The sequence below is a fragment of the Dunckerocampus dactyliophorus genome, chromosome 4 (assembly GCF_027744805.1).
Source record: "Dunckerocampus dactyliophorus isolate RoL2022-P2 chromosome 4, RoL_Ddac_1.1, whole genome shotgun sequence".
NCBI lineage: Eukaryota > Metazoa > Chordata > Actinopteri > Syngnathiformes > Syngnathidae > Dunckerocampus > Dunckerocampus dactyliophorus.
The window spans coordinates 542,234-567,305 of record NC_072822.1 but is presented as its reverse complement, the minus strand read 5'-3'; the positions used below and the strand labels follow the sequence as shown (position 1 = coordinate 567,305).

The following is a 25,072-nucleotide window of genomic DNA, read 5'->3' as shown; positions in this document are numbered from 1 at the left end:
ATAATGATCTACATTCTCTTATATCTACGCACAAGTGTCCTTCAAACATTCTATCACCGCCTTCTGTATATGTGGAACCTTCCTTCCTTCCTTCCTACCTTAGTCATCCTTTTCCTTAACGCTACACGTTCTTCCCTATATCTCTTGCAGTGTAGTACTATGTGTTCTACGTTCTCTATACTTTTACACTTCATACATACTTTTGATTTACATTTCCCTATCAAAAACATCTTGTCATTGAACCCGGTGTGATTGAACCTCATCCTAGTTAACACTATTTCCTCTTTTCTGTTTCTTCTCTGCACCCCTTGTGCACTGATAGATCTTTGTACTTTATAGTACTTTCTCCCGCTACTACCCTCGTCCCACCTATTTTGCCATTTCTCCATCATTTGTTTTTGATTATTGCCTTTACCAGCAGGTACATTTATAATTTCATTCCTGTCATCCCTCATTCCCCTCCACCCCTACATGTGCAGGTACCCAGCAGAACCTTATTTCTATTTTGAACATGTGTAGTTGGAATACAATCCACACAACGTAGCACTCTATCTGCTTTTATTTCCTCTATCCATTGCAGGCCAATAATCATTGCTATCATTTCTGCTGTATAAGCCGAGAGCTGGTCAGGTAATCTTTTAATGATGCTATAGTTCATTGGTGGTCCATAGATTCCAATCCCCACCTTCCCTTCTTCGCTTTTTCATCCATCTGTATACATATCTACATAAACCTTCCCGCCACATGGAATCATAAGCCTTTTCAATATCAAAGAATACAATATTCATCAACTCTTTCATTTTAAAGCTTTTCTCTATTTCCTGACTTACTCTAACTACAGCATCCATTGTTGATCGTCCTTTTCTAAACCCACACTGAGAAGTTGTAAGTAACTCTCGACTTTCAAGGAAATAGTTAAGTCTTCTGACTAGAACTTCCTCCATCCATTTGCATAGATGTGATGTTAGAGCAATAGGTCGATAATTCACAGGGTGTTTTGGATCCTTACCGGGTTTATTAAATGCTAATATTCATGCACCTTTCCAGTGTTTGGCTATTTTCCCTTCTTCCCATATCTTGTTCAATAAATATCATATTTCCTGCTAAGTTGTGGGACATAATATAACTCAACTGGTCTTCTCCTGTTGCAGTATCTTTACTTTTATTTAATACTATTAGCAGTTCATTGATATTCATTTCAACATCCATCACACTCTCCTCACCATCCTGTCTTAGTAACACATCCCTATTCTCTTTTATCGTCCTCTCCTTCCCTCGTCTATGATTTTCATCCAGATGGTTTCCACTGTGCACCCCTGCAAGCTTTTTCCCCAGCACATTTGCTTTTTCTTTATCAGTCACATACATTGTTCCATTATCTTCTAATGCAGGTATTTGAACAAACACGTTTTTCCCACTCATCTTCTTCAACATTGACCATACATCTCCTATCTTGATTTCCCTTCCTATGGCAGAGCAATAATCCCTCCATGCCTTTTGTTTACTGTTTTTAATTACTCTTCGGGCTATAGCTTTTTTCCTCTGATAATTTATTACATTTTCTTGGCTGAGGTTCTTCCTTAACCTTCTTATTGTGCTATTTCTTTCTTTTCCAGCTGTTGTGCACTTTTCATTCCACCATGGAACCATTTTCCTTTCCCTCCAATTGACTTCCAAGGTATACTTTTCATTGCTGCCTCTATGATCTTATTTGTCATCTTAACTGTGCATTCCTCTATGCCACCTTCCATTGCTATTGAATTTGCTGCTTTGCTACATTCCTCCCTGAATTTTCCCCAAAGCACCACTTTTTCTGTCTGGGTCTTTCTTTCACATCTACTTGGGTGTCTGTTGTCCAACGTCTGGGGAAACGATCACTGCCTATACTTGTGTTTTCATGTACATTCCATTCTCAGGAACTTGCCAAGTGATGTTAAACCAATCCAAGACATTCTATTTGAGCGTATATCTATTCTTCTACCATTTCCCCTGTTGAAGCAGACTAACTGTCAGACTAAACATAAATACCAATAAATTAAGCAACAACAACAGAAGAGACATTAATACAAATAAATAAATAAATAAATAAATAAATAAATAAATAAATAAATAAATAAATAAATAAATAAAGTGCTATGAGTGTGTGCGTGTGTTGCGTGCGGCGTGTGTGAGTGCTTCGTTGAGAAGCCTGATGGCCTGTGGGTAAAAGCTGTTTGCCAGCCTTGTGGTCCTGGACTTCAAACTCCTGTAGCGTCTGCCTGATGGTAGGAGTGTGAATAATGAGTGTTGTGGATGTGTGCTGTCCTTGATGAGGTTGTGTGTTCTTCGTAGGACTCTAGTTTTATAAATGTCTTGCAGTGAGGGGAGGGCTGCCCCAACAATGTTCTGTGAGGTCTTGATCACCCGCTGGAGTGCCTTCCTATCACGTGTTGTACAGTTACCGTACCAAACAGTGATGGAGGCGGTAAGGACACTTTCGATAGTGCATCTGTAGAAGCAACTCAGGATTGTGGTGGACATGCCAAATTTCCTCAGTCTTCTCAGGAAGTACAGTCTCCTTTGGGACTTCTTCATAATTTGTTGGGTGTTGTGAGACCAGGTGAGGTCCTCGCTGATGTGTGTGCCAAGGAACTTGAATGTTTTCACCCTCTCCACCTCAGTCTCATCAATAAACAGGGGTCTATGCGGCTCCTTTTCCCTTGTTCTTGGGTCGATGATCATCTCTTTAGTCTTCTCTGTATTGAGAAGGAGATTGTTATCACGACACCAAGCTATGAGGTCCGCCACCTCTCTTCTGTATGATGTTTCAACACCACCAGTGATCAGTCCGATGACTGTAGTGTCATCCGCAAATTTAATGATGCTGGTGTTGTTCTGGGAGGCCACGCAATCGTAGGTGAAGAGCGTGTAGAGGAGCGGACTCAGCACACACCCCTGTGGGGTCCCAGTGCTCACAATTCTTGAGCTGGATGTGCGATTGTGGACTCTGACTGACTGGGGTCTGCCTGTTAGAAAGTTAAACACCCAGTTACAGAGGGAGGGTGACAGGCCAAGTGTGAGGAGCTTATTTGTGAGTTTGTGGGGGCTGACTGTATTAAAAGCAGAGCTATAATCTATAAATAGCATTCTGACGTATGTGTCCTGGCCCTGTAGGTGAGAAAGGGCTGTGTGGATGGCAGTGTTGACTGCATCATCCGTGGACCGGTTCTGGCGATATGCAAACTGTAGAGGGTCCACAGTTGCCTCCGGGATGCTCTTTTTGATGTGGGTCATGACTATTCTTTCAAAGCACTTCATAACAATAGGAGTGAGTGCTATAGGGCGATAGTCATTCAAGCAGGTCACGTTGCTCTTCTTGGGTACGGGCACTATGGTGGTGGACTTAAAGCAGGTCGGTACAGATGCTTGTGCAAGCGACAGGTTAAATATGTCAGCAAGCACATCAGCTAGCTCTGATGAGCAAACCCGAAGTGCACGTCCTGAGATGTTGTCTGGGCCTGCTGCTTTTCGTGGGTTTGTTTTGTTCAGAACCCTGCGCACATCAGCTGATGTCACCATGAGAGGTGAGTCCTGTGTGCTCCCCAAGTCCAGCCACCCTCTCAGCTCATCAGGAGTTTGGGTGTCAAAGCGGGCATAGAACTCGTTCAGCTCATCTGGAAGTGTGGTTTGGCTGGACGTGGCTACGCTACTCCGCTGTCGATAGTCTGTGATGTGCTGGAGCCCCGCCCACATGCGCCGGGGGTCTGAGGTGGAATAGTAGCCCTCCAGCTTCTGTCTGTACTGTCTTTTGGCCTCTCGTATGGACCTCCTCAGGTCATATCTGGCCTTTTTGTAGTCATCAGCGGTGCCCATGACAAATGCAGTCGAACGAGCACGTAGCTTAGCCCTTACATCACAGTTCATCCACTGTTTTTGGTTAGGGTATTTTCTGTAATACTTGGTGGTGGTAACAGTCTCTATGCATGTGCTAATGTAGCCAGTAACAGCAGAAGCATATTCATCCAAATCAACAGTACAATCTTCCCTCCCCGCTGCAGTTTTAAACACATCCCAGTTTGTGCAGCCAAAGCAGTCCTGAAGTACTTGATCAGTTTCTTCATCCCACACTTTAACTGCTGTACGTACAGGGGGAGCTTTTTTAAGAAGTTGTCTGTATGTTGGATAAAGGAATATGGAGATGTGGTCAGCCTTTCCAAAGTGGGGTCTTGGAACAGCCTTCAAAGCACCTTTCATGTTGCTGTAGACTTGGTCCAGGATGTTATTTTCCCTTGTGGGAAAGCTCACATGCTGGTAATATTTGGGGAGGACAGTCCTGAGGTTACAGTGGTTGAAATCGCCAGATATAATAAATACAGCGTCTGGGTGTTTGGTCTCGTGTTTATCAATGATGTCATGCAGGAGGCCTAGTGCATTAGCGGTGTTAGCTCGTGGTGGGATGTAAACAGCAGTTAAATACACAGCGCTAAACTCACGAGGCAAATAAAAAGGTCTGCATTTCACCATCAGCAGCTCAATGTCCTGCGAGCAGTGCTTTTCCATCGTCTGTACGTCTGTGCACCACCGTTTGTTTACGTAAACACAGACGCCGCCACCTCTGTGTTTACCAGACGCTAAAGTCCGATCTCCCCGGTAAGCAGCAAATGATTCCAACTGGATCACCGAGTCCGGTATATCCTCCGTCAGCCAGGTTTCTGTCAGGGGAACTTGCCCCCAACCACCAAGGAACTAACAAAATGACACAGAAAAGAAGATTTGAGATTTTCTCGCGCGCAAGGAGAGAGTGTCCGTGCCACACTGCAACACTCTGGTGGGACACTCTCTCCGCGCTTCTTTTGTCACAGATGGGCGGTACCACAGAAATGGATGTGATGAGTTCAGTTACGGCCCATTTCCTCCCCAAGCCCATGCACGGGGGTCAACCATGGTCTTATCTCACACCCAAGGTGCAAGGGGGGGCAGCACTTAGGCCCACTCAACTGTTTTTTCTCAGTCCACTTCACACCATTGAACAAACAAAAGTCAGTTAATGTTTGATCAACTTCGGATAACAAAGGCTTGGTAGCGGTGGCCTAGTCGCTCTAGCTTTTAGCCTAGCATGCAGGCCGGCCCGCTTGCCTCGTTTCCGCCTTGGATGCTTTGCTCGCCGGGTATTCAGCTCACCAGGCCCGCAGGCTGCTGCGTTCTCCTGATGCAGAAGAAAGCCAAAGTCGAGTGCGTTGAAATGTCCAAAATGAACAAAAAATAGCAAAAAATAGAAAAAACGGGAGTATGTCAGAGATGTCTGCCACGGAGGGCGCCATCTTTGTCACATGTCACATGTCACCGATGCTGGAAAGATGGCACCTAGCATTAGCATGGTTCATTTAGGCTAAAGACAAAAAGGCCCCCACTTCATCAAATGTGCTCCAATGTGAATTTATTGAGTAAAAATGTTCTTGAAGGCGTCTTGTACTTTTCCTTCTCCTAATGATGCCTTTTCCATCCAAGATGACGACTAGATGAGCTTTTTCATTCGTTGACCAATCATGCATTCATTGTACATTTTCTACTCACGATGACATTCATTTACACATCACAGCTTTTTATTTGTTTTATTTTTATTTTCCAACCATTCAACTTTCTTCTGACATTTTCTTCTCATCCAACATTTGTTCTGCCGACCAATTTGCCAAAAAGTACTTTTTACAATATTGACACTTTTAGAATGAATGACACTTTATTAACTCTGCTATTGGAATCATGCTCATATTAAGACCTTAATGGGCCCCGGGGCCACACATCGGACACCCCCAATTGCTAACAGCAAAGGAGGGACTGGTCATGTGGGGGGGTGCAAATATCACGTCAGGTCAGGTTGATGGAAAGTTGCTGTGTTGGATTATTTTTCTTTTTTTAGCCTTTTATGTGAAAGGAAAAAGAGGGAGGGGGGCCGCATGGGGGGGTTAGCCCAGTACCACCAACACAATCACGCTGATGGCCAAGAGGGAGGGGGGCGGCATGGGGGGGTTAGCCCAGTACCACCAACACAATCACACTGATGGCCAAGACCAAAGGCAGGCCCAAACCACCACGTTGCCCCCCCCACACCACTGGTCACCGTTTTGCTGTTGATGGCATCCAGGCAGTCCTTGATAGTCTTGCTGGTGTCGGTGCACGTTGCCTTGGCAGCCTCCACCTTCTTCCATGGTCCAGCAGCATCGCCCACGTCCAGCCAGTTGTTGCATCCATCAGAGCTACAGCACTCAGTGTTAGCATCACCTGTACAACTGGTGTTAGCATCACCTGTACAACTGGTGTTAGCATCACCTGTACAACTGGTGTTAGCATCACCTGTACAACTGGACTTGCAGCCCATCTTGTAGGTCACCACGCCTGCACCTGTAGAGGTCAGACAAGGACAAAGGGGGTGAGCGGTGGTCGTGTTTCACAAAGACATGAATGAGGAAGGTGATGTCATCATCCAAACTAGCTTATTGATGTCTACGTGCTACACATTTGTTGATGGATTGGACTAACTATTCATACTAGTTCTATACTATTTATTTCTTGTACTTCTATGATGATACTAGTTCTATGATACTAGTTCTATGCTATTTATTTTTTGTACTTCTATGATGATACTAGTTCTATACTATTTATTTCTTGTACTTCTATGATACTAGTTCTATACTATTTACTTCTATGATGTATGTACTGTATGTATGATATTCTGCCCCTACAATGTAAATAATCCGTTCCAAGAACCTTTATGTTATAGGAAGCGTAAAATACATGTAAATAGCTTAATCCGTTCCAAGACCTTCCCAAACACACACCTTTGGGCCTTCAAAATATTAAGAAAATGTAAGAAAACGTTAGCATAAACATAGTAGAGTAACAATCCAATATAAAATAAGCTAATAAGTAAGATTACTGTAAATGAATAAAACTACGACCAGCCTGAGTCGAACACGACTCAGCTGTGTGCAAAATTTTAATTTGTAACTTAACTTACGGACGCACTGGATAGTCAGCCAATGAGATGAGAGCGTAGGGGGTGCCCTGATAATCAGCCAATGAGAGCGTGAAGCGTCAGAAGGCGTCACAAAGCAATAAACAAATCCAGTTTCTGAACTTGCACCCACTTGACGCTTTATGGTGAAGGAGCAGATTATTTGACACATTATTACATATTATACATCATAATAAACATATATCCATATTACTTAGTTACATCATAATAAACATATATCTATATTACTTAGTTACATCATAATAAACATATATCTATATTACTTAGTTACATCATAATAAACATATATCTATATTACTTAGTTACATCATAATAAACATATATCTATATTACTTAGTTACATCATAATAAACATATATCTATATTACTTAGTTACATCATAATAAACATATATCTATATTACTTAGTTACATCATAATAAACATATATCTATATTACTTAGTTACATCATAATAAACATATATCTACATTACTTAGTGGATTTACATTATTATATACATCATACCCGGATACTTTATATGTTAGAAATAAAACATTTGGAATTGACCTGCCTTCGTCTCCATCATCCTCTATAGCCTCTATAGAATTCCATGCAACTTTAGGAGGTTTATGTTATGTGAGGTTTCTATAGTAGTGCATACGCTCTAGGTGTTGTATTCTATGTAGATCATGGCTGACACCTGGAACACCTTTCAGCTTGCTTACCTGACACTTTGGTGATGCGGATTTACACGCAGCAGCAAAGTCCCAGTTGTTGAAGTAGGACGCTCCAACGTTAGCACATGTATGGCAGCTGAGATCTGCTGAGGCTAAAAGGCAGGATGAACACATGAGGTGAGGATGAACACATGAGGTGAGTGGTGTAAACAAGCCATGACATAACAGGTCCAAGTCATGTTCTAGTCAGCAGATAGAAAGTTGCATTTGTGAAGTGAAACCTTGCAAAGCAGCAGCAGTCTTTGGCGTTTGTCCTTTCTTAGCCAATCACGTGCACTATGACAGTACGATGATGATGATGTCATTGTTTTTCATGAGAAGCCAAGTGAGAAAAAAAGCCACAAAGACATGAATGAATGATACATTCGGAGGGAACTCATCAAGTGGAGTCGTGGCGTCGTGGCGTCGCTCGCAGCTCGTGGGGGTCACGATGTGTCAAGGCCGCACTGGAAATGAATCCAAGTTCCTTTCATCCAAAGAAATGGAAGTGATGCGTTCACACACGCACGAAGAGTGACAGATGATCACGTAAATACAACATGCGTGTACAAATCATCTACAGTGTACATCACACACACACTAAAACAACACATGCACACTCACAAATACACACCCACACCATTCCAGAGCCGTATATAGAGAGAGTTTGGTCAACTCGGTTTCAGAGCTACTACACTGATTGGTCAACTGCTGGTCACATGACATATGGATGCCATGTTGCTATCCTGCTGCTGCGATTTCATAATGTCAAACGAGAGGAATGGAAAGCAAATAACACTTCATTGTTGTGCGAAGCAAGTCAAATAACACGATTTGAAGTAGGTGGGACTGCACAATGTATCACAACATTCACACAGTGTACGTGTATCGTTCACACAGTGTACGTGTATCGTTCACACAGTGTACGTGTATCGTTCACACAGTGTACGTGTATCGTTCACACAGTGTACGTGTATCCAAACAGCCAACAGCAAGAAAGACAAATAGGTGCAACCCTCGTCTAATGCTGAAACATTCATGACCGTACATTATAAACTATACTGTACTGGATTCCATTACCAAATACTGCATCTGATGTACATTATTATAAATAACACGTGTGGATACTTTCTTAAACGAGACAATATTGCACGTGCAACATAGTGTAAAAGCAACACTTTCATAATTAAATGTTATCAGTATGATTCTACACGTCATTTTAAGATATCTTGATGTTACTTATGCAGAACGCCTCAATCGCAGTCGGCTTTCTTGTTTTGGGTGAAACAACATGGCGACTTCTGTACTTCCGGTGGCGTCAGGCCTCTATTGCCAATCAACGCGCAGCAATAGATCGAGCCCATCCCACGTGGTTTAGAGTTCAGTGATCCCACACGGGAGTCATTCACGTGACATCAGCTAGCCAGCACCACCTAGTGGCCGAAAAGCAGACTTTTTGGTGCCCAACGGTTTTCCAAATACAGGGAAGGAAGCAATACTGCACGTGGAAATGGAATCCAATGGGGGGGGGCATACAGGGGTTTGCTCCGTGGGGTCGGGTGCTGGGTGATACATCTCTGCCGCCCGTACCTCCGCCGGGTGGGTGGAGGGTGTGCCTCCTGCATCCCTTGGCGGGGCGGCCCTGTGTCGGGGGTCGGGCGGGGGTTGGCCCGGGGCGGGCCGGGCTCCGCTCCCTGGGGGTGTGGGGGGGCGGTGGGCGGGAATTGGCGCTTCCGGCGCGGGCGGGCTTCTTTCCGGTTGTGGAGGCATCTCTGGGCCTGCCGGTTTGTGGCCCCCGGTACCCGTCTGCTTTTGTGGGGTGTGATCTCTCGCTGGTCTCAGGGGTTGACAGTCCTCCGGCCCGCTGGCGCCCTGTCCTTGGCTGGGATTACCTCTCTGCGGCCCCTTGCTGGTCTTCCCGGGGGGGGGGGCCCTCTGGGCTGGCTCTTGGGGCACTGATCTTTGTGCTGCCTGCCCCTATGGGCCTGGTGACCTTCTGGCGGCCGGGGCCCGGCCTGGCTATTTGGGGCGGGGCTCTCTGGGGGGTGAAGGCGGCCCCTTTCCTTTCATGCATTCTCAGTGACAATTACACGCCCACACATTTCTGCACCTTTATATATATATGAAGTCTTCCCCACATACAGAGATACCTGTACATATGCACACTCACAGTACATACGTACTTCCCCACATTACTCACTGAGTTAACCAGGGTGTTATTATGTTGTTGGTTTTATTACAGCGACGGTGATATCAGCAGTATGACTATATGTATATATAATTTTTTTTTTTTTTACAATGATGTGCATTACAGTACTTTTCATTCTGTTCACTATCATGGATAATCATTTCATTACTACAATTATGTGTGACTGTTTCAATGCGGTATTATCATTGTGATCACTATCATAGTTCATCATTTCATTACTACAATTATGTGTGACTGTTTCAATGTGGTATTATCATTGTGATCACTATCATAGTTCATCATTTCATTACTACAATTATGTGTGACTGTTTCAATGCGGTATTATCATTGTGATCACTATCATAGTTCATCATTTCATTACTACAATTATGTGTGACTGTTTCAATGTGGTATTATCATTGTGATCACTATCATAGTTCATCATTTATTACTACTATTATGTGTGATTGTCATTGACAGCTTTGTCATTGTGGTTGTTGATATTGTTTTGTCCTTATGTCCTTGTTCGTCTTTATAGTTGTCACAGACATTTATTTGCTAATGTCGTTCTGTATGTTTCTGTTGTTCTGTCACAATTGTTGTTGTTGCTGCTGTTGTCCTTGTCTCTTGTCTCTCTTTTTTTGTTTTTGCCCCCCCCCCCCCGTTTCCTTTTCTCTTCTTCTCTGTCCCCTCCTGCTCTGGTCCGGTCGCTCCAAATGTGCTTTATAACAAGCATCAAGGACAGGACAGGGGTTAAAAAAAAAAAAAAAAAAAAAAAGGAAATGGAATCCAATAGAGAAACCACCGGGCGTGGGCAGTTATAATAATATAACACGTTTATATTGTTTTATAGTTAATAATAATAATAATATGACATGTTTATGTTGTTATATAGTTCATAATAATAATAATATAACATGTTTATGTTGTTATATAGTTCATAATAATAATAATATAACATGTTTATGTTGTTATATAGTTCATAATAATAATAATATAACATGTTTATGTTGTTATATAGTTCATAATAATAATAATATAACATGTTTATGTTGTTATATAGTTCATAATAATAATAATATGACATGTTTATGTTGTTATATAGTTCATAATAATAATAATATAACATGTTTATGTTGTTATATAGTTAATAATAATAATAATAGAACATGTTTATGTTGTTATATAGTTAATAATAATAATATAACATGTTTATGTTGTTATATAGTTAATAATAATAATCATATAACATGTTTATGTTGTTATATAGTTAATAATAATAATAATATAACATGTTTATGTTGTTATATAGTTAATAATAATAATAATAGAACATGTTTATGTTGTTATATAGTTAATAATAATAATAATATGACATGTTTATGTTGTTATATAGTTAATAATAATAATAATATAACATGTTTATGTTGTTATATAGTTAATAATAATAATAATAGAACATGTTTATGTTGTTATATAGTTAATAATAATAATAAAACATGTTTATGTTGTTATATAGTTAATAATAATAATAATAATATAACATATTTATGTTGTTATATAGTTAATAATAATAATAATATAACATGTTTATGTTGTTATATAGTTAATAATAATAATAATATAACATGTTTATGTTGTTATATAGTTAATAATAATAATAATATAACATGTTTATGTTGTGTTTATGTTGATAATTTCTCAACCCAAACATTTAAAAGTCTCTCAAAAGAGTAAATTGAGACCAGTTGATCCAGCTTCAAGTCAGATTGGATCTTATTCCAGGAAAATGGTGCAGAATAACTGAATGCCTTCTGACCTTCTGAACAGTCAACATGATAAAGTCTTCAGATCTCAGGTTACTGATTTCTCTGGGCAAAATATAATCACATATATACCTAAGCAGCATAGCTTTATATACTAAATATAATCACATATATACCTAAGCAGCATAGCTTTATATACTAAATATAATCACATATATACCTAAGAAGCATAGCTTTATATACGAAGAGGTACCAATGTTTCAGCCTGCGTAAAGACAAGGAAGACCAGCCGACATTATCATAAAAAACACAATGATGTGTGAAGGATTTTAGGTTTGTAATGAACCTTAAAGCACCGTGGTAAACAGTATGAAGGGCATGTAAGGCCTTAGCTGGCGCATGCATGTATAAAATGTCACCATAATCCAACATTGATAAGAATGCTGCAGACACCAACCTCTTTTTGGCAGCAAAAGAAAGGCATGATTTTATCCTGAAAAGAAAACACAATTTTCTGCACCATTGTGCGTGCGCCAGCCTTCTCCCACTCCGCAGATTGTCAACTATACTGTATTTTTATGGGGGGGTTCACTTCATATGTGCTGCCAAATGCTGATACTGTGTGGGAATGCATCAAGGTAACGTTTGATGACGTTATTGAGTGCTAGTGTGCAGAGCTTCAAGGTAATTCATGCTAGCACACTGCCTGTTAGCACACATCAAGCAGCGGTGCTAGCATCTTCAAGGTCCAAGCTTATAGTGGTGATGGTGGCTCTGGATCCACTTTGTGCTTTTCATTCATGTTGTTCCTGTCTTACTTTTACACAATACACACTAAATTTTCAACATTTATTTCCAGAGACTCAAACTAAACAACAAAAACAGAGAACAAATTGTTTTTCCAATTTCCAGCACGGTTGGAAAATGGACAAAAGGGGTCACGGACGACTCGGTGAATGACTCGTTTATTGGTGTTTGACATTGAAGAAGTAGATCATTCTCATTATGCCTAATTCACATATATCTATATTACTGAGTTGATTTACATTGCTATGCATTATAGCTAACATATTCACATCATTTAGTAGTTAGTTGGGCATCATAGTTAAGATATTCACGCACACACATCCTGACCTGGGTTTAACCTTTGGCCAGAGCAGACGTGCTAGGTCAGCAGTTATGTCACATGTTGTGTTGTTCTCGTGAGCCTACAGAGTTCAGAGGAAGGGCAACATTGACCAACAGGATGATCAAAGCAAACCCCCACCGGTTGAGTGCACACAGATGGCAATTTCCTTACAACGGACAAGGCTTATCATCATCTGGCTGACTTCCGAGGATTCCATCGCCTCCTCCTTCACATTCACGGACCCTATAAGACGCCTGGCCAAGGAGAGGAGGAGGCTTTTTGGAGTTCCACTGTGATGAGACCCGCGTACTTCTGTTGGCAGCAGATACAACTACAGAGCCCAGATATCTGTATTAGATTTGTTTGTTAGGAATAAAACTTTTGGAATTGAACTGCCTTCGTCTCCATCATCATAATTTCAACAAAACTCGTAAAGCATTATTGTTATGTTTTGTATGTGCAAATGTTTATGTACTAGTTTAGTATGTGCGATTGTTGCGTCAGTGTGTGCTGGAGCGTGGTGACGTTGTTACGTCACGGTGCGTGTGCGCTCTCGTCCACACGTTTCTGATGCGCACGAGGTGAGACGTGAAATGTGCTTTTTCCCCGAAAGTTGCGTGAAATGTGTATGAATAGTTAATGTGCTGTGTCGTCGTAGACTGTGTTGTGTTATATCATACAACACAACACAGTCCACGATGTAACATACAACTTGTATGTTACATCGTGGATATCTAGTGAGAGTTTTGGCTGACGTGTTTGTTGTTGTGTATGTCACGAGTTGCCGTGGGACACGGCGAGGTGTAGGATCCCAAAGCTGACAAATGAGAGTTGAGCTAGTACAAAAAAGGAAAATTTAATATACTAAAAGAGTCCATAAACATACAAAGTACAACTAAGGAAAATCCAACAATGGAATCAACAACAAAAAACACTAACAGCAAAAGGCTGTTATGAAAAATACTAGGAGATAACAAAAAAAACACTGAAGGCAAACCTTACAGGAACAGAAATACGAGGCAGGTAAAGAGAAGGCCAGAGAGCAGGGTAAGGAGCAGGGAGCCAAAGAAGCAGGTCATCAGGGAGTACAATCTGGCACTGGTAAAATGTCAGGCAACTGCTTAAGAAAGCCAGCAGTAATGAGCCACAGGTGTGTTCAATGAAGTCCAGGTCAGGTTTCAGGGATGTGCTGCAACACATGAACGGCAGAGGGCAGCAGAGCAGAACATGACAGTAAGCCCCCCCTTATAAGGCGCCGCCTGGCGGCTTACCTGGCTTGTCAGGATGGAGACGGTGGAAGTCGCTAATGAGGGACGGATCCAAGATAAGGGAGCGGGAGATCCAGGAACGCTCCTCAGGACCATAACCTTCCCAGTTGACAAGATACTGGAACCCCCTGCCCCTCCTTCGGGAGTCCCAGATGGCCTTCACCGTGCATGCTGGGTGGACATCAATCAAGCGCGGCGGGGCGGAGCCTCGACCGGCGGGAACAGGTGACTGGCTGATACAGGCTTGAGACAAGAAACGTGAAACACTGGATGTACTTTGAGAGTGGATGGCAGTTTGAGTCTCACGGAGGAGGAGCTGATGATGGAGTCCACGGTGTACAGACCCACAAATCTGGGTGCCAACTTCCTATTAGTCCCCGCTAACAGTAAGTCCTTGGACGACAACCAAACCTTGTCGCCAACCTTGTAAGCAGACGCTGAGACTCTGTGACGGTCAGCCAGCCGTCGATTCCGTGCTGCTGTGCGGTTAAGAGCGGCGAGTGTCTCTCTCCATATCCTCCTGGCTCGGCGTAGATGCACTTGCACAGATGGCACAGCAACGTCCGCCTGCTGCAAAGGGAACAGTGGAGGCTGATATCCATTAGAGACCTTAAAAGGGGACATACCTGTGGCTGAGCTGACGAGTGTGTTGTGTGCGTACTCCACCCAGGGGAGGTGGGGGGCCCAGGAGGATGGGTGGCGGTGACAGACGCAACATAGGGCTGCCTCCAGGTCCTGGTTGGCCCGCTCTGTCTGGCTGTTGGTCTGGGGATGATGACCGGAAGAGAGCCTGACCGAAGCTCCAAGTATCCTGCAGAAAGCCTTCCATACTCTGGAGGTGAACTGGGGCCCTCTGTCCGACACGATGTTGTGAGGTATACCATGAAGCAGAAACCGTGTCTAACCAGCAGACGTGCTGTGTCCAGGGATGTAGGTAGTCCAGGTAGTGCAATGAAGTGTGCCATTTTGGAAAACCGGTCTACAATATTTAAGATGGTCGTGTTCCCCCTGGAAGCAGGTAGTCCAGTGATGAAGTCCATTGATATGTGTGACCAGGGTCGGGTGGGAATGGGTAGTGGTTGAAGCAAGCCGGCCGGGGGTCAATTAGAAGATTTATTCCTAGCATAGACCGAGCAGGCCGCGACAAACTCTTTGACATCCGCCGCCATGGAAGGCCACCAGAACCTTTGTGCCAGTACCATTAATGTCCGTCTAATTCCCAGGTGGCAGGTCACCTTAGATGTGTGACCCCATTGTAGCACCTCTGACCTGGTCTGACCTGATTGTCGGAACCAATAGTTATCTGCAGGACAACCCTCTGTTGGTCTCCTCCCGTCTGTTGCCTCTGACACCCTCTTCTCCACCTCCCACTGGAGCGCACCCAACACCCGAGTCACAGGTATGATAGTCTCTGGTAACCTCTCCTCCTCCGTGGAGCTGAAGACTCTGGACAGGGCATCGGGCTTGGTGTTGCGTGAACCAGGTCTGTAAGTGATTGAGAAGTTGAAGCGAGTGAGGAAAAGTGACCAGCGGGCTTGTCGAGCATTGAGTCTTTGGGCGGAGCAAATGTATGACAGGTTCTTATGGTTAGTGACGACTACAAATGGAAGTACTGCACCCTCCAGCCAATGACGCCACTCCCGCAGTGCAAGAACGATGGCCAGCAGCTCCCTGTTCCCAACATCGTAGTTCCTCTCAGCCTGTGTGAGGCGACGCAAGAAGAAGGCACAGGGGTGCAGCCTCTGGTCGACTGGGGTTCGCTGGGACAGCACAGCTCCCACTCCCGTATAAGATGCATCAGCCTCTACAAAAAATTGCAATTTAGGATCAGGATGAATGAGAACCGGTGCAGCAGTAAATAATGCCTTGAGATTACTAAAAGCCCTCTCTGCTTCTGGGGTCCATACAAACAGAACTTTAAGGGATGTGAGCCTAGTCAGAGGTCTTGCTTTGCTGCTGTAATTGCGGATGATTCGCCTGTAGAAGTTGGCAAACCATAGGAACTTCTGTAAGTGCTTCCTTGATTTAGGAGTGGGCCACGTAACCGGCACGTAACCGCCCCTTCTCCACAATGTACCCCAGAAACGGCACAGACGTAACGTGGAATTCGCATTTCTCATCTTTAACATACAACCAATTCTCTAGAAGGCGTTGAAGGACAAGTTTGACGTGATTGGTATGTTCTTGCAAGTTCCTGGAAAAAATAAGGATATCGTCAAGATAAATAAAACAAAACTGGTTAATCATGTCACAAAGCACATCATTAATGAGGTTCTGGAACCCCGCTGGGGCGTTAGTAAGGCCAAAAGGGATGACGAGATATTCGAAGTGCCCCAGCGGAGTATTAAACGCTGTCTTCCACTCGTCTCCCTTTTTAATACGCAACAAGTGATACACGTTGCGAAGGTCGAGTTTGGAGAAGATGCGTGCAGAATGAAGAGCGGAAAAAGCAGAGTTCATGAGCGGTAGTGAATTACTGTTACAAACAGTAATACTATTTAGACCCCTGTAGTCGATACATGGTCGTAGGGATTTATCTTTTTTGGCTACAAAAAAGAATCCGGCTCCAAGAGGAGAGGAAGAAGGTCGAATGAGACCGGCAGCTAGCGAGGAGGAAATATAATCCTTGAGAGCTTTCTGCTCCGGACCTGAAATGTTATAAAGCTTGGCGCTAGGTAATGTGGCATTGGTTAACAGTTCAATGGCGCAGTCATAAGGTCGATGAGGAGGGAGTGTCTGAGCTCGCTCCTTGCTAAACACCTGTTTAAGGTAGTGATATACCGCTGGAACACCCGTAAGGTCGATCTCTTCTACCGTAGGTGTGTTAACTGGTACCTCGGAAATAGCTGAACGCAGACAATTAGCATGACAAAAAGGACTCCAATTAATAATATTCATCTTAGTCCAATCAACAGAGGGATTGTGGAGCTTAAGCCAAGGTAACCCTAATACTAACGGCGCTGCTTGAGAAGGCATGATGAAAAAACAAATGATCTCCGAGTGGTTTCCAGACAGGTGAAGAGACAAGGGTTTGGTCTGATGTGTAACTGCTGCCAAGAAACGCCCATCTAGGGACAGAACCTCTTTAGGAGAGGGTAACTCATTCATCTTAATGTTATGTCTTTTTACAAATAAAGTGTCCAAAAAACAGTCGTCTGCGCCTGAGTCCACGAGCGCGGTTCCATGGGAATACTCAGTCCCCAGCTGACGAATGGCTGCTGGTGACAGGGAGATTGATACTGGATATCGATGGTTGTTCCGGCGCTGATCCCCTGAGTCGATCCTGGCGAATGGGGCATTGGAGAAGCCGATGTCCTGGGTTACCACAATACAAGCACAGGCCCAGCCGTCAACGACGGGCTCTCTCCTCGGCAGCTAGGTGTCGTCCTCCAAGCTGCATTGGAACCTCTGCGTTGTCATCTGGGTTAACGGAATAGAAAATCATTCTCTCCGTAGGTGGGTGTGATATTGGCGCTCAGCCCTGATATCCCTCCTCCGCATAATCTCTGACTCTTTCCTTAACTCGGTTATCTAAACAAATAGCTAAATCTATAAGACCGTCAAGGGATGGAGTATTGTCCTTGGCGATTAACTCATCCTTGATGCGAGCGCTGAGCGCCCTCCAGAATAGGCCACGAAGCACATTATCGGGATACCCACTCTCTGCAGCAGGCACACGAAAGTCAATGGAAAAATCAGATACTGAGCGTCCTCTTTGTTTTAAATCCAACAACCGGTTTGTGGCTTCTAAACCCCGGATGGGGTGATGAAAAACCTTATCTCCTCTAGGAATAAGGGTAACGATGTACGAATAGCGGGCATCGAGGTGCTTATGGCCAAGGCCCATGTGGCGGCTCTACCAGAAAGCAAGCTCATTATAAATGCTACCTTAGCCTGGTCTGAGGAGTAAGAGGTCAGTTGCTGGTCAAAAACTAGCAAGCATTGATGTAAAAATTGATTGCAAGAGTCAGAGTCACCGGAGAAGCGAGGAGGATGAGGAATATTAGGCTCACGAGGTTGATGAGAAGCAGGTGTGCTTGCAGCTGTAGCATGAATTGAGTCACTCACTGGGAGGTACCGACCTCTGGTGGTTGAAGCGGAGAAGGGTGTCCTAGTCACTGATTTAATGCCTCTATGTTAGTGGAAAGCACGGAGAGGGCTTCCATGATCCCCTGGAGCGATTTCTCAGGGCTACCCACCATGTGTCCTTGGTGGGCCAGAGCCTTGTGGAACTGTTCCATGTCTGCGGGATCAATGTATGGCCAGATTGTTCTGTCACGAGTTGCCGTGGGACCCGGCGAGGTGTAGGATCCAAAGCAGACAAATGAGAGTTGAGCGAGTACAAAAAAGGAAAAATTTAATATACAAAAGAGTCCACAAAAATACAAAGTACAACTAAGGAAAATCCAACAAGAGAATCAACAACAAAAAACACTAACAGGCTGTTAGAAAAAATACCAGGAGATAACAAAAAACACTGAAGGCAAACCTTACAGGTCGTGACGTTACGAGATGTGCCGCGTAATGGAGGGGGCATTTCCGCGAAGCGCGTATCGAGGCTTGGTTCATTTAGGGGAGGAGCTCAAAATGATGACGTCTGAAGCCTCGCTGCCCGACTGTACCACGTGACTGCTTCCGGCAGTGGTTCAGATTTTGGCACGAGGTTTGACAGCAATATAAACCCCTCAGGCTCCATTCAAAATGTGGGTTTTTGATGAGGAGTTGTAGTCTTTTCAGCGTTTGGATAAAAGTTATAGAGTTTGGATACTAGAGTTTGGATAGCATAGTTTGGAGAGAGGATGGAGCCGGTGAGGAAGAGGAGGATTTCCCCTGTGTGAGTGTAAGGGATGCCAGCCTGTAGCCTGTGAGGCTGTGCGAGTGTACGTTGGTAAACCTCACTCCCTCTGCCTCAAGAGCTGCGCTGAACACGCGGCCGACAGTCCGGGCTTTTGGTCGCGGTGTCAGCGCCCTCGCTTCCCATTACGAAGATCTTGCGTTCGAGCCCCGATGCGGTAGGTGCGAAACAGGGCGGGTTTCATTTACATGTATTATGTGTACTGTGTTGGAGTGTCATTTTGGTTGCTGGTGTGCTTTAGGATTTTGTAAATGTAAAAATGTGCCGCGGCTCAAAAGAGGTTGAAAATCACTGGTCTATCTTAGTCTGCATGATCTTATCTGATGATGCTTTCAGCACACTTAACTCCGAACCCAGTGAGTTTAGGAAGCGCGAGTCAGCATCACTTTTTGAAGCCACAGCCGCCAAAGTCAGCTGATGCAGTCGCATTCTATGCTTATCTACCTCCTCTGATTCTTTCTTCACTTTCGACTTCGCTACCCATCCTGCCAACTTAACTTGTTTCCTCAACTCCATAACTTTACACTTTGCGTCCTTTTCTGCCCTTTTAAATTAATTAGACAGTTCATCCACCGCCTAATTCAACCTCAGCCCACGCACGTTTCAACTTCTCCTTTTCTCTACCATGTTTCTTTTTATCCATTCCACTCCTGCGCCTTTGCCAATGAACCCTCTGTTGGCATCAAAGGTGCACTTTTGCACCCATCATACTCGTCACACTCACGGTCAAACTCTCCATCCATTCTCACGTCACTCACACCTTTCACACTCACCCACGTTCAAAATAAAAATCACACAAATATCAAAGCAATCACACAAACGGTTCTTTATCGGACCAGCCGAAAAGGACTCCACCCTTACTTATTGTAATTCACCAGTTCGCCGCTCGAGGGAGCCAAACCCAAGACAAAACTTACCGGTCGCCGCCGAGAAAGAAAAAAAAATCAAATAAATCAAATAAATAATAAAAATAATAAATAAACACTTGTTTACTGGCCCAGCCAAAAGGACCAAACCTGTAGTTCACCAGATCGCCGCTGGAGGGCCTCAAACCCAAGACAAAATACCACAATATGTCTAGATCAGGGATGTCAAACTCGTGCCATGGAGGGCGAAGACACTGCAGGTTTTCTTTGCAGCCGGTCACTAAAGCAGGTGATTTTCATGATAATAATAATAATAAAAATAATAAAAATAATCTACTTCTTCAAGACCAACTCTCAAAGCTAAAAAGTGGACTGTTAAATCAGCAGAATCCATTTGTACGCCAAGCTCAGCAGAACCAGTCCTCTGTTCCAGCGAGCTTTGGAGTTGCTCAACTGATAGCAAGCAGCGGTAAACCTTGCACTGATGGAGAGTTTGTCAAGAAATGTCCGAATGCTGTCGCGGAGGAGGTGTGTCCCAACAAGAAAGATGTCTTTAATGCTGTGAGCCTGTTGGCGACTACAACCACAAGATGCATTGAAGAAATGGGGGGTAATGTATCAGGCCTGTATATTTTGTCATATACAATGTCATGTGCATTTGATAGTGTTCACTCATTGGAAAGAGCCAGTCTGCACTTTTGAGTGAAGTTTTATAGACTTTAATGCAGTTTCTGTGTTGAACTAGCTTGGAATCATTTATGTGCAATGTAGATGATCACCTGTCATTCCTCTGTAAAACTGTTGTTACAGGTAATATTCTATGTCATTGTGACCATGTTGTTTTCAATATGCTGTTTCTACTTGTTGCTACTTTGCTAATGCTAATTGCTGGGCCTCAGTTAGTATTGCACGCTGTGCAGCAGCAGCCGTGTTGGCCACGTGAGATGTGTTCAGGGACATCATGCAAAAGAAGTTTGAATGTGTTAACTTGTCCTGTATTGTAAATTGGATTACAAAATATTTCATTGTATTAATATCAGCACACGTGTAAGACAAATGATAAAATGTGAAGATAATAATGTGAAGGGGAATTAGAAAGGGTTAGCCAACCAATATACTATACCATCACAACCAATTGGAACACTTTTTGTTTTGTAAAATGGAATCCAAATTGCTGTAGAAAGTGCTGAGAACTGTTAGGAATGAGACATGATTATCCCGTGACCAAAGTGGACGCTCACCTGTCCTTCCTCTGTAAAAGTGTTGTTACAGGACACACTGCCGTTAAAAGAAGTCCATAATCCACCTGACTGGATGTGATGCATTCAAGCCACAGCACATCAAGTTGTGGACCGTCACACGATCCCGTTCACTTCCCCAACATCAGGGTCCTCGTTCAGTTGGCCTGTACCATCCCAGTAACATGGTGTGAATGTGAGCCAAGTGCCAGTACCTTGAAGCGTCTGAACACCTACATGAGGGCCAGTATGACGCAACAGCGGCTGACCTCGCTGGCACTTCTCCACATTCACTACAAAAAGGTTATGAACCTGGAGGAAGTGGTGGACATATTTTCCAAGAAAGATGATGCTGAATGAGCGATAGGTAAGGCTGAAACACATTGTAGTGATTCATATTGTGTAGGTCTGTGGAAATAGCATCCACCACTGAAGCCATGGCATGCTCAGTCGCCCAGTCAACTGATGAACTTATTTAAATAGGGCAAGCTTGATGTTGGCATTTTGCCCTTAAGCTTGTCATTTGGAGGAAATAACATAGTTGTTATGTCTGTCCAAAATATGCATCACAAAACTGTTTTTTCGGGCTCCAAATGCAAAATTTTCCCTGCTCTGGGAGGGGGGAACCAGACCCTCCCCCCGCAAAAGGTCCATTCACTCAGATTTTTGAACCCCCCCAAAAAATATCTGGTTACGGGCCTGTGTATCTGCCCTGCTGCAGCAAAAGACCAAGGAATTTGACTTTTCCTCATTAGCACGGGATGAGAGCACGGGCGTGCAGGACACAGCGCAGCTGCTCGTTTTTATTTGTGGAGTTAGCGCAAACTTTCAAATGTGCGAGGACCTGGCAGCGAACTTTTGCGTTATCTCGCAAAAGTTTTGCGAGGGAACGTAAAAGATACTGTGGTAAAGCTGGAAACATATTCACATATTCAAACTTCCGGGATGAATAAGTCCCAAGTGAATGGTCCAAAGACAGCAAACACACATCGGCTGCCGGCTTCTCCTGGAGATCAATAGAAGTCAGACTGCACAGAACAAGGCTCGTTTTGATAAAAAGTGTCTTGTAGCTGTTGGTCTGTGTTGCACGGTGTGAAAGATGTGTGTTTGCTGTCTTTGGACCATTCACTTGGGACTTATTCATCCCGGAAGTTTGAATATGTGAATGTTTCCAGCTTTACCACAGTATCTTTTACGTTATCTCGCGAAAGTTTTGCAAGATAACGCAAAAGTTCATTTTTTTATTTATATTTTTTTTTTTCTCCATGTCCCCTCCGGGGCTCCGTACCAAAGGGACTACGACGGGGGAGGATATTTTCATCAAGATATGCCAAACCATGGAAGAGTCGAACACGGCCTGGTCACAGCTTGTTAGCATCACGACTGACAGAGCTCCTAGATATAAAGTGTGTTGTCTATTGTGGGCGGCAGGTCAGCCAGTAAAAATGCGTCTATGCAGGCGTGAGTGTCCCTGAAGGCATCATCACCTCAGCCAATCAGACGCCACAACTTAGCATTGTTAGCATTAGCAGCAACGAACATAAGACCCCATCATGTGACTTCATCTTTTATTGTCAGGGCTTCCAGGTAACGACGCTGACGGCGGTGCGAGCGGCTTTACAGATGTCAGGGTCGTCCTTGGGGGCCTGGCTCCGCCCCACCAGGACGGGGAGCTGCTCCAGCAGGCGGCGGCGGCCTTCGGGAGCCTCGGCCAGCGAGGTGAGAGCTCTGAGGGAGTAGAGCACCAGGGCCTTCCTCCTCTTCTCCTCCTCCCCGTCCTTCCTGCGCTCAGAGACCAGGGCCAGCAGGACGGGGAGGACGTCCAGGTCCAGACACTGGTGCTTGCCTGCGGGACGACACATTTGGCAGTGAAGGGGTGTCACGCGGAGGACAGGGAGGCGCTGACGTCACCTGTGGTGATGACCACTGTGTTCATGATGGCGCCCGCCGCGTTGGCCTGCACGTCCACGTCTTGGTCCCGCAGGAGACCTGCCAGGACGGGAAGGACGGCCGCCTCACACACTTGGCGCTTGCCCTCCACCGGAACGCTGGGGGGTCACAGAAGGTCAGAAAGCAAGCAGGCAGGTGTCAACGTGTCGGCAAACCCACCTGAGCGCCATCATTGCCCCCGCTGCCTCCCGCCGGATGTCGGAGCAGGCGTGGGGGAGTTTGCGCGCGATGAGCGTGACGCCGTGGTGGGCGAGCGCGGCGAGGGCGTCCTGGCGGGAGCAGCAGTTGAGCGTGGACAGCAGCAGCGCCTGCACCTCCTCTTCCTCCTCCTCCTCCTCCAGCTTGGCCATCAGCTTGGCCAGCAGCGGCTGCAGGGTGGCGGCACCTGCAACAGCAGCTTCCTGTGTGACTCCCTGCCTCTGGTCACGTGACCTCAGGGCCTACCTGCGGGCAGCAACACCAGGCTGTTGATGACGCGATGGGCTCGCGTCCTGCACGGCACAGAGGGGTCGTCCAGTAGCAGCGACAGACGAGAGAGGAGGGGCGACGACGACAGGAGAGAGTGTCTGACAACACACACGCATAATGCTAATCAGCACCTCCTACTGGCTAGCTGGTGTTCCTGCTTCCCAGCCCATCAACGTATTACTCAATGTTAGAGCGCCACCTGCTGACATGCTAACGATTAACTTACCTGCCGATGTCATGGCTGGTCAGCAGGTGGAGGAGCTCGCAGGTTCTGGTTCGGACTGCTGGCTCGTCATCCTTCATCAAAACCTCCAACTGGCCCAAAAAGCCTGCAGGCACAAGCAAACGAAACGCTTTGGAAGCAACTCGTGGCGCGTTCGGGTCCACTGGACTCCGGCGGTACCTTCACTGACGACCTGGTAGAGGCGCTCCGGGTCGTGGGTCACGTCGCACAGGGACAACAGAGCCCGAAGCTTCGTGTCGGTGTCGGCCTCCTCCAGCCGGGCGAAGAGCTCCGGTATCGCCAGCCGCCCGAAGGCCACCGGAGCCCGGGTGGGGTCGAGGTGAACTCCGGTCATTCGAGTCCAAAGCAGCGATGAAGTCCTTGGCGGTGCTGGAGCCGTCTATGTGTTGAGTGACGTCACGGTCGATGAAGGCTGCACGCGCTGATGGGAGTCGTTCTAAAGCAAACTGGTCGCGTGACGACCGTTGTCTAGCAACCACTCTAAACATCTCACGAGGCCTTCGCTGCCTGTGTGCATTTGCTGTATTTGTATTATTTATGTATTACTAGTTGTAATTACATTAAAATTAAGCCGCGCAGCCTTGTTTCTTGTTTCTGTTCTTACCTGTCTTTTAGTAAATGGACAACCATATGTTACTAGTTGCTAGCAGCTAAGCTAAGCGCTAACTCAACTGTTAGCTGCTAGCATCACCACTGCTTGCCTACAATGCTCTTAAAGATGCCGGGCAAAGAAGTATAAATAAAACGTCCAACTTTACCTTGTACTCGTTTTTTTTTTTTTTTTTACTGATCATCTGCATATTCTGACAACGGATTAATTATTAGATATGACTCTAATTAGCTATGTTGGCTAACTACAACCCAAAGCTGACATAGTTTAGCTTGTACGGCAATCCCTCGTTTATTGCGGTTAATTTGGTCCAGACTCGACAGTGACAAGTTAATTTCCACGAAGTAATATTCCTTGAATAAATCTAAAAATATGAAATATTTTCATAGTTAAGGGAATAGAAAACCTGTTTAAATATGCCTTTTAACATTGGAGCCCTCAGACATGAAATAACACCCCTATAGTCACCTTTACAACCCTATTACCCAATATACAAGTAGTAGACATATGAGAGAATAAGACAGAAAACCTTTTTACAACCTAAATATGGTTTTTAACAATATTGGAGTGCTCCAGACATGAAATAACTCCCCTTTAGTCACCGTTAAAACCCTACTACCGAATATAGTAGACATACAGGGTATGTGTCATAAATAATAACAAATATATGCACTTTTGCATTGGGAGTAGCTTGTCTCATCAATTTAAGATTACTGACACCTAGTGACCAGTGTAGAACACTGCATATCATTTTCATGCTTGAAAATGCTTCATTTAGGCAA

The 25,072-nt window shown here is 44.7% G+C and overlaps 2 protein-coding genes across 3 annotated transcripts; both read right to left on the bottom strand.

Annotated features, from left to right (window-relative positions):
- Window positions 1-13,630: 13,630 nt before the first annotated feature.
- Window positions 13,631-15,099, bottom strand: LOC129180485 (uncharacterized). 2 transcript variants are annotated; one of them, XM_054775007.1, is made up of 2 exons: window positions 14,686-15,099; window positions 13,631-14,629 (listed from the first exon to the last, which is right to left on the bottom strand). In XM_054775007.1, exons 1-2 carry the CDS (start codon window positions 15,097-15,099, stop codon window positions 14,246-14,248), a joined length of 798 nt encoding a protein of 265 aa, XP_054630982.1. In that variant the 3' UTR covers window positions 13,631-14,245. The 2 variants fall into 2 exon arrangements, with proteins under 2 accessions (XP_054630982.1, XP_054630983.1); XM_054775008.1 differs by having other exon boundaries at window positions 14,721-14,888.
- A 7,177-nt stretch (window positions 15,100-22,276) lies between these two features.
- Window positions 22,277-25,003, bottom strand: rsph14 (radial spoke head 14 homolog). The gene is made up of 6 exons (XM_054774024.1): window positions 23,840-25,003; window positions 23,663-23,765; window positions 23,413-23,534; window positions 23,128-23,353; window positions 22,930-23,066; window positions 22,277-22,864 (listed from the first exon to the last, which is right to left on the bottom strand). The coding sequence occupies exons 1-6, from the start codon at window positions 24,012-24,014 to the stop codon at window positions 22,593-22,595; spliced, it is 1,035 nt and encodes a 344-aa protein (XP_054629999.1). The 5' UTR covers window positions 24,015-25,003; the 3' UTR covers window positions 22,277-22,592.
- Between the last annotated feature and the right edge of the window lie 69 nt (window positions 25,004-25,072).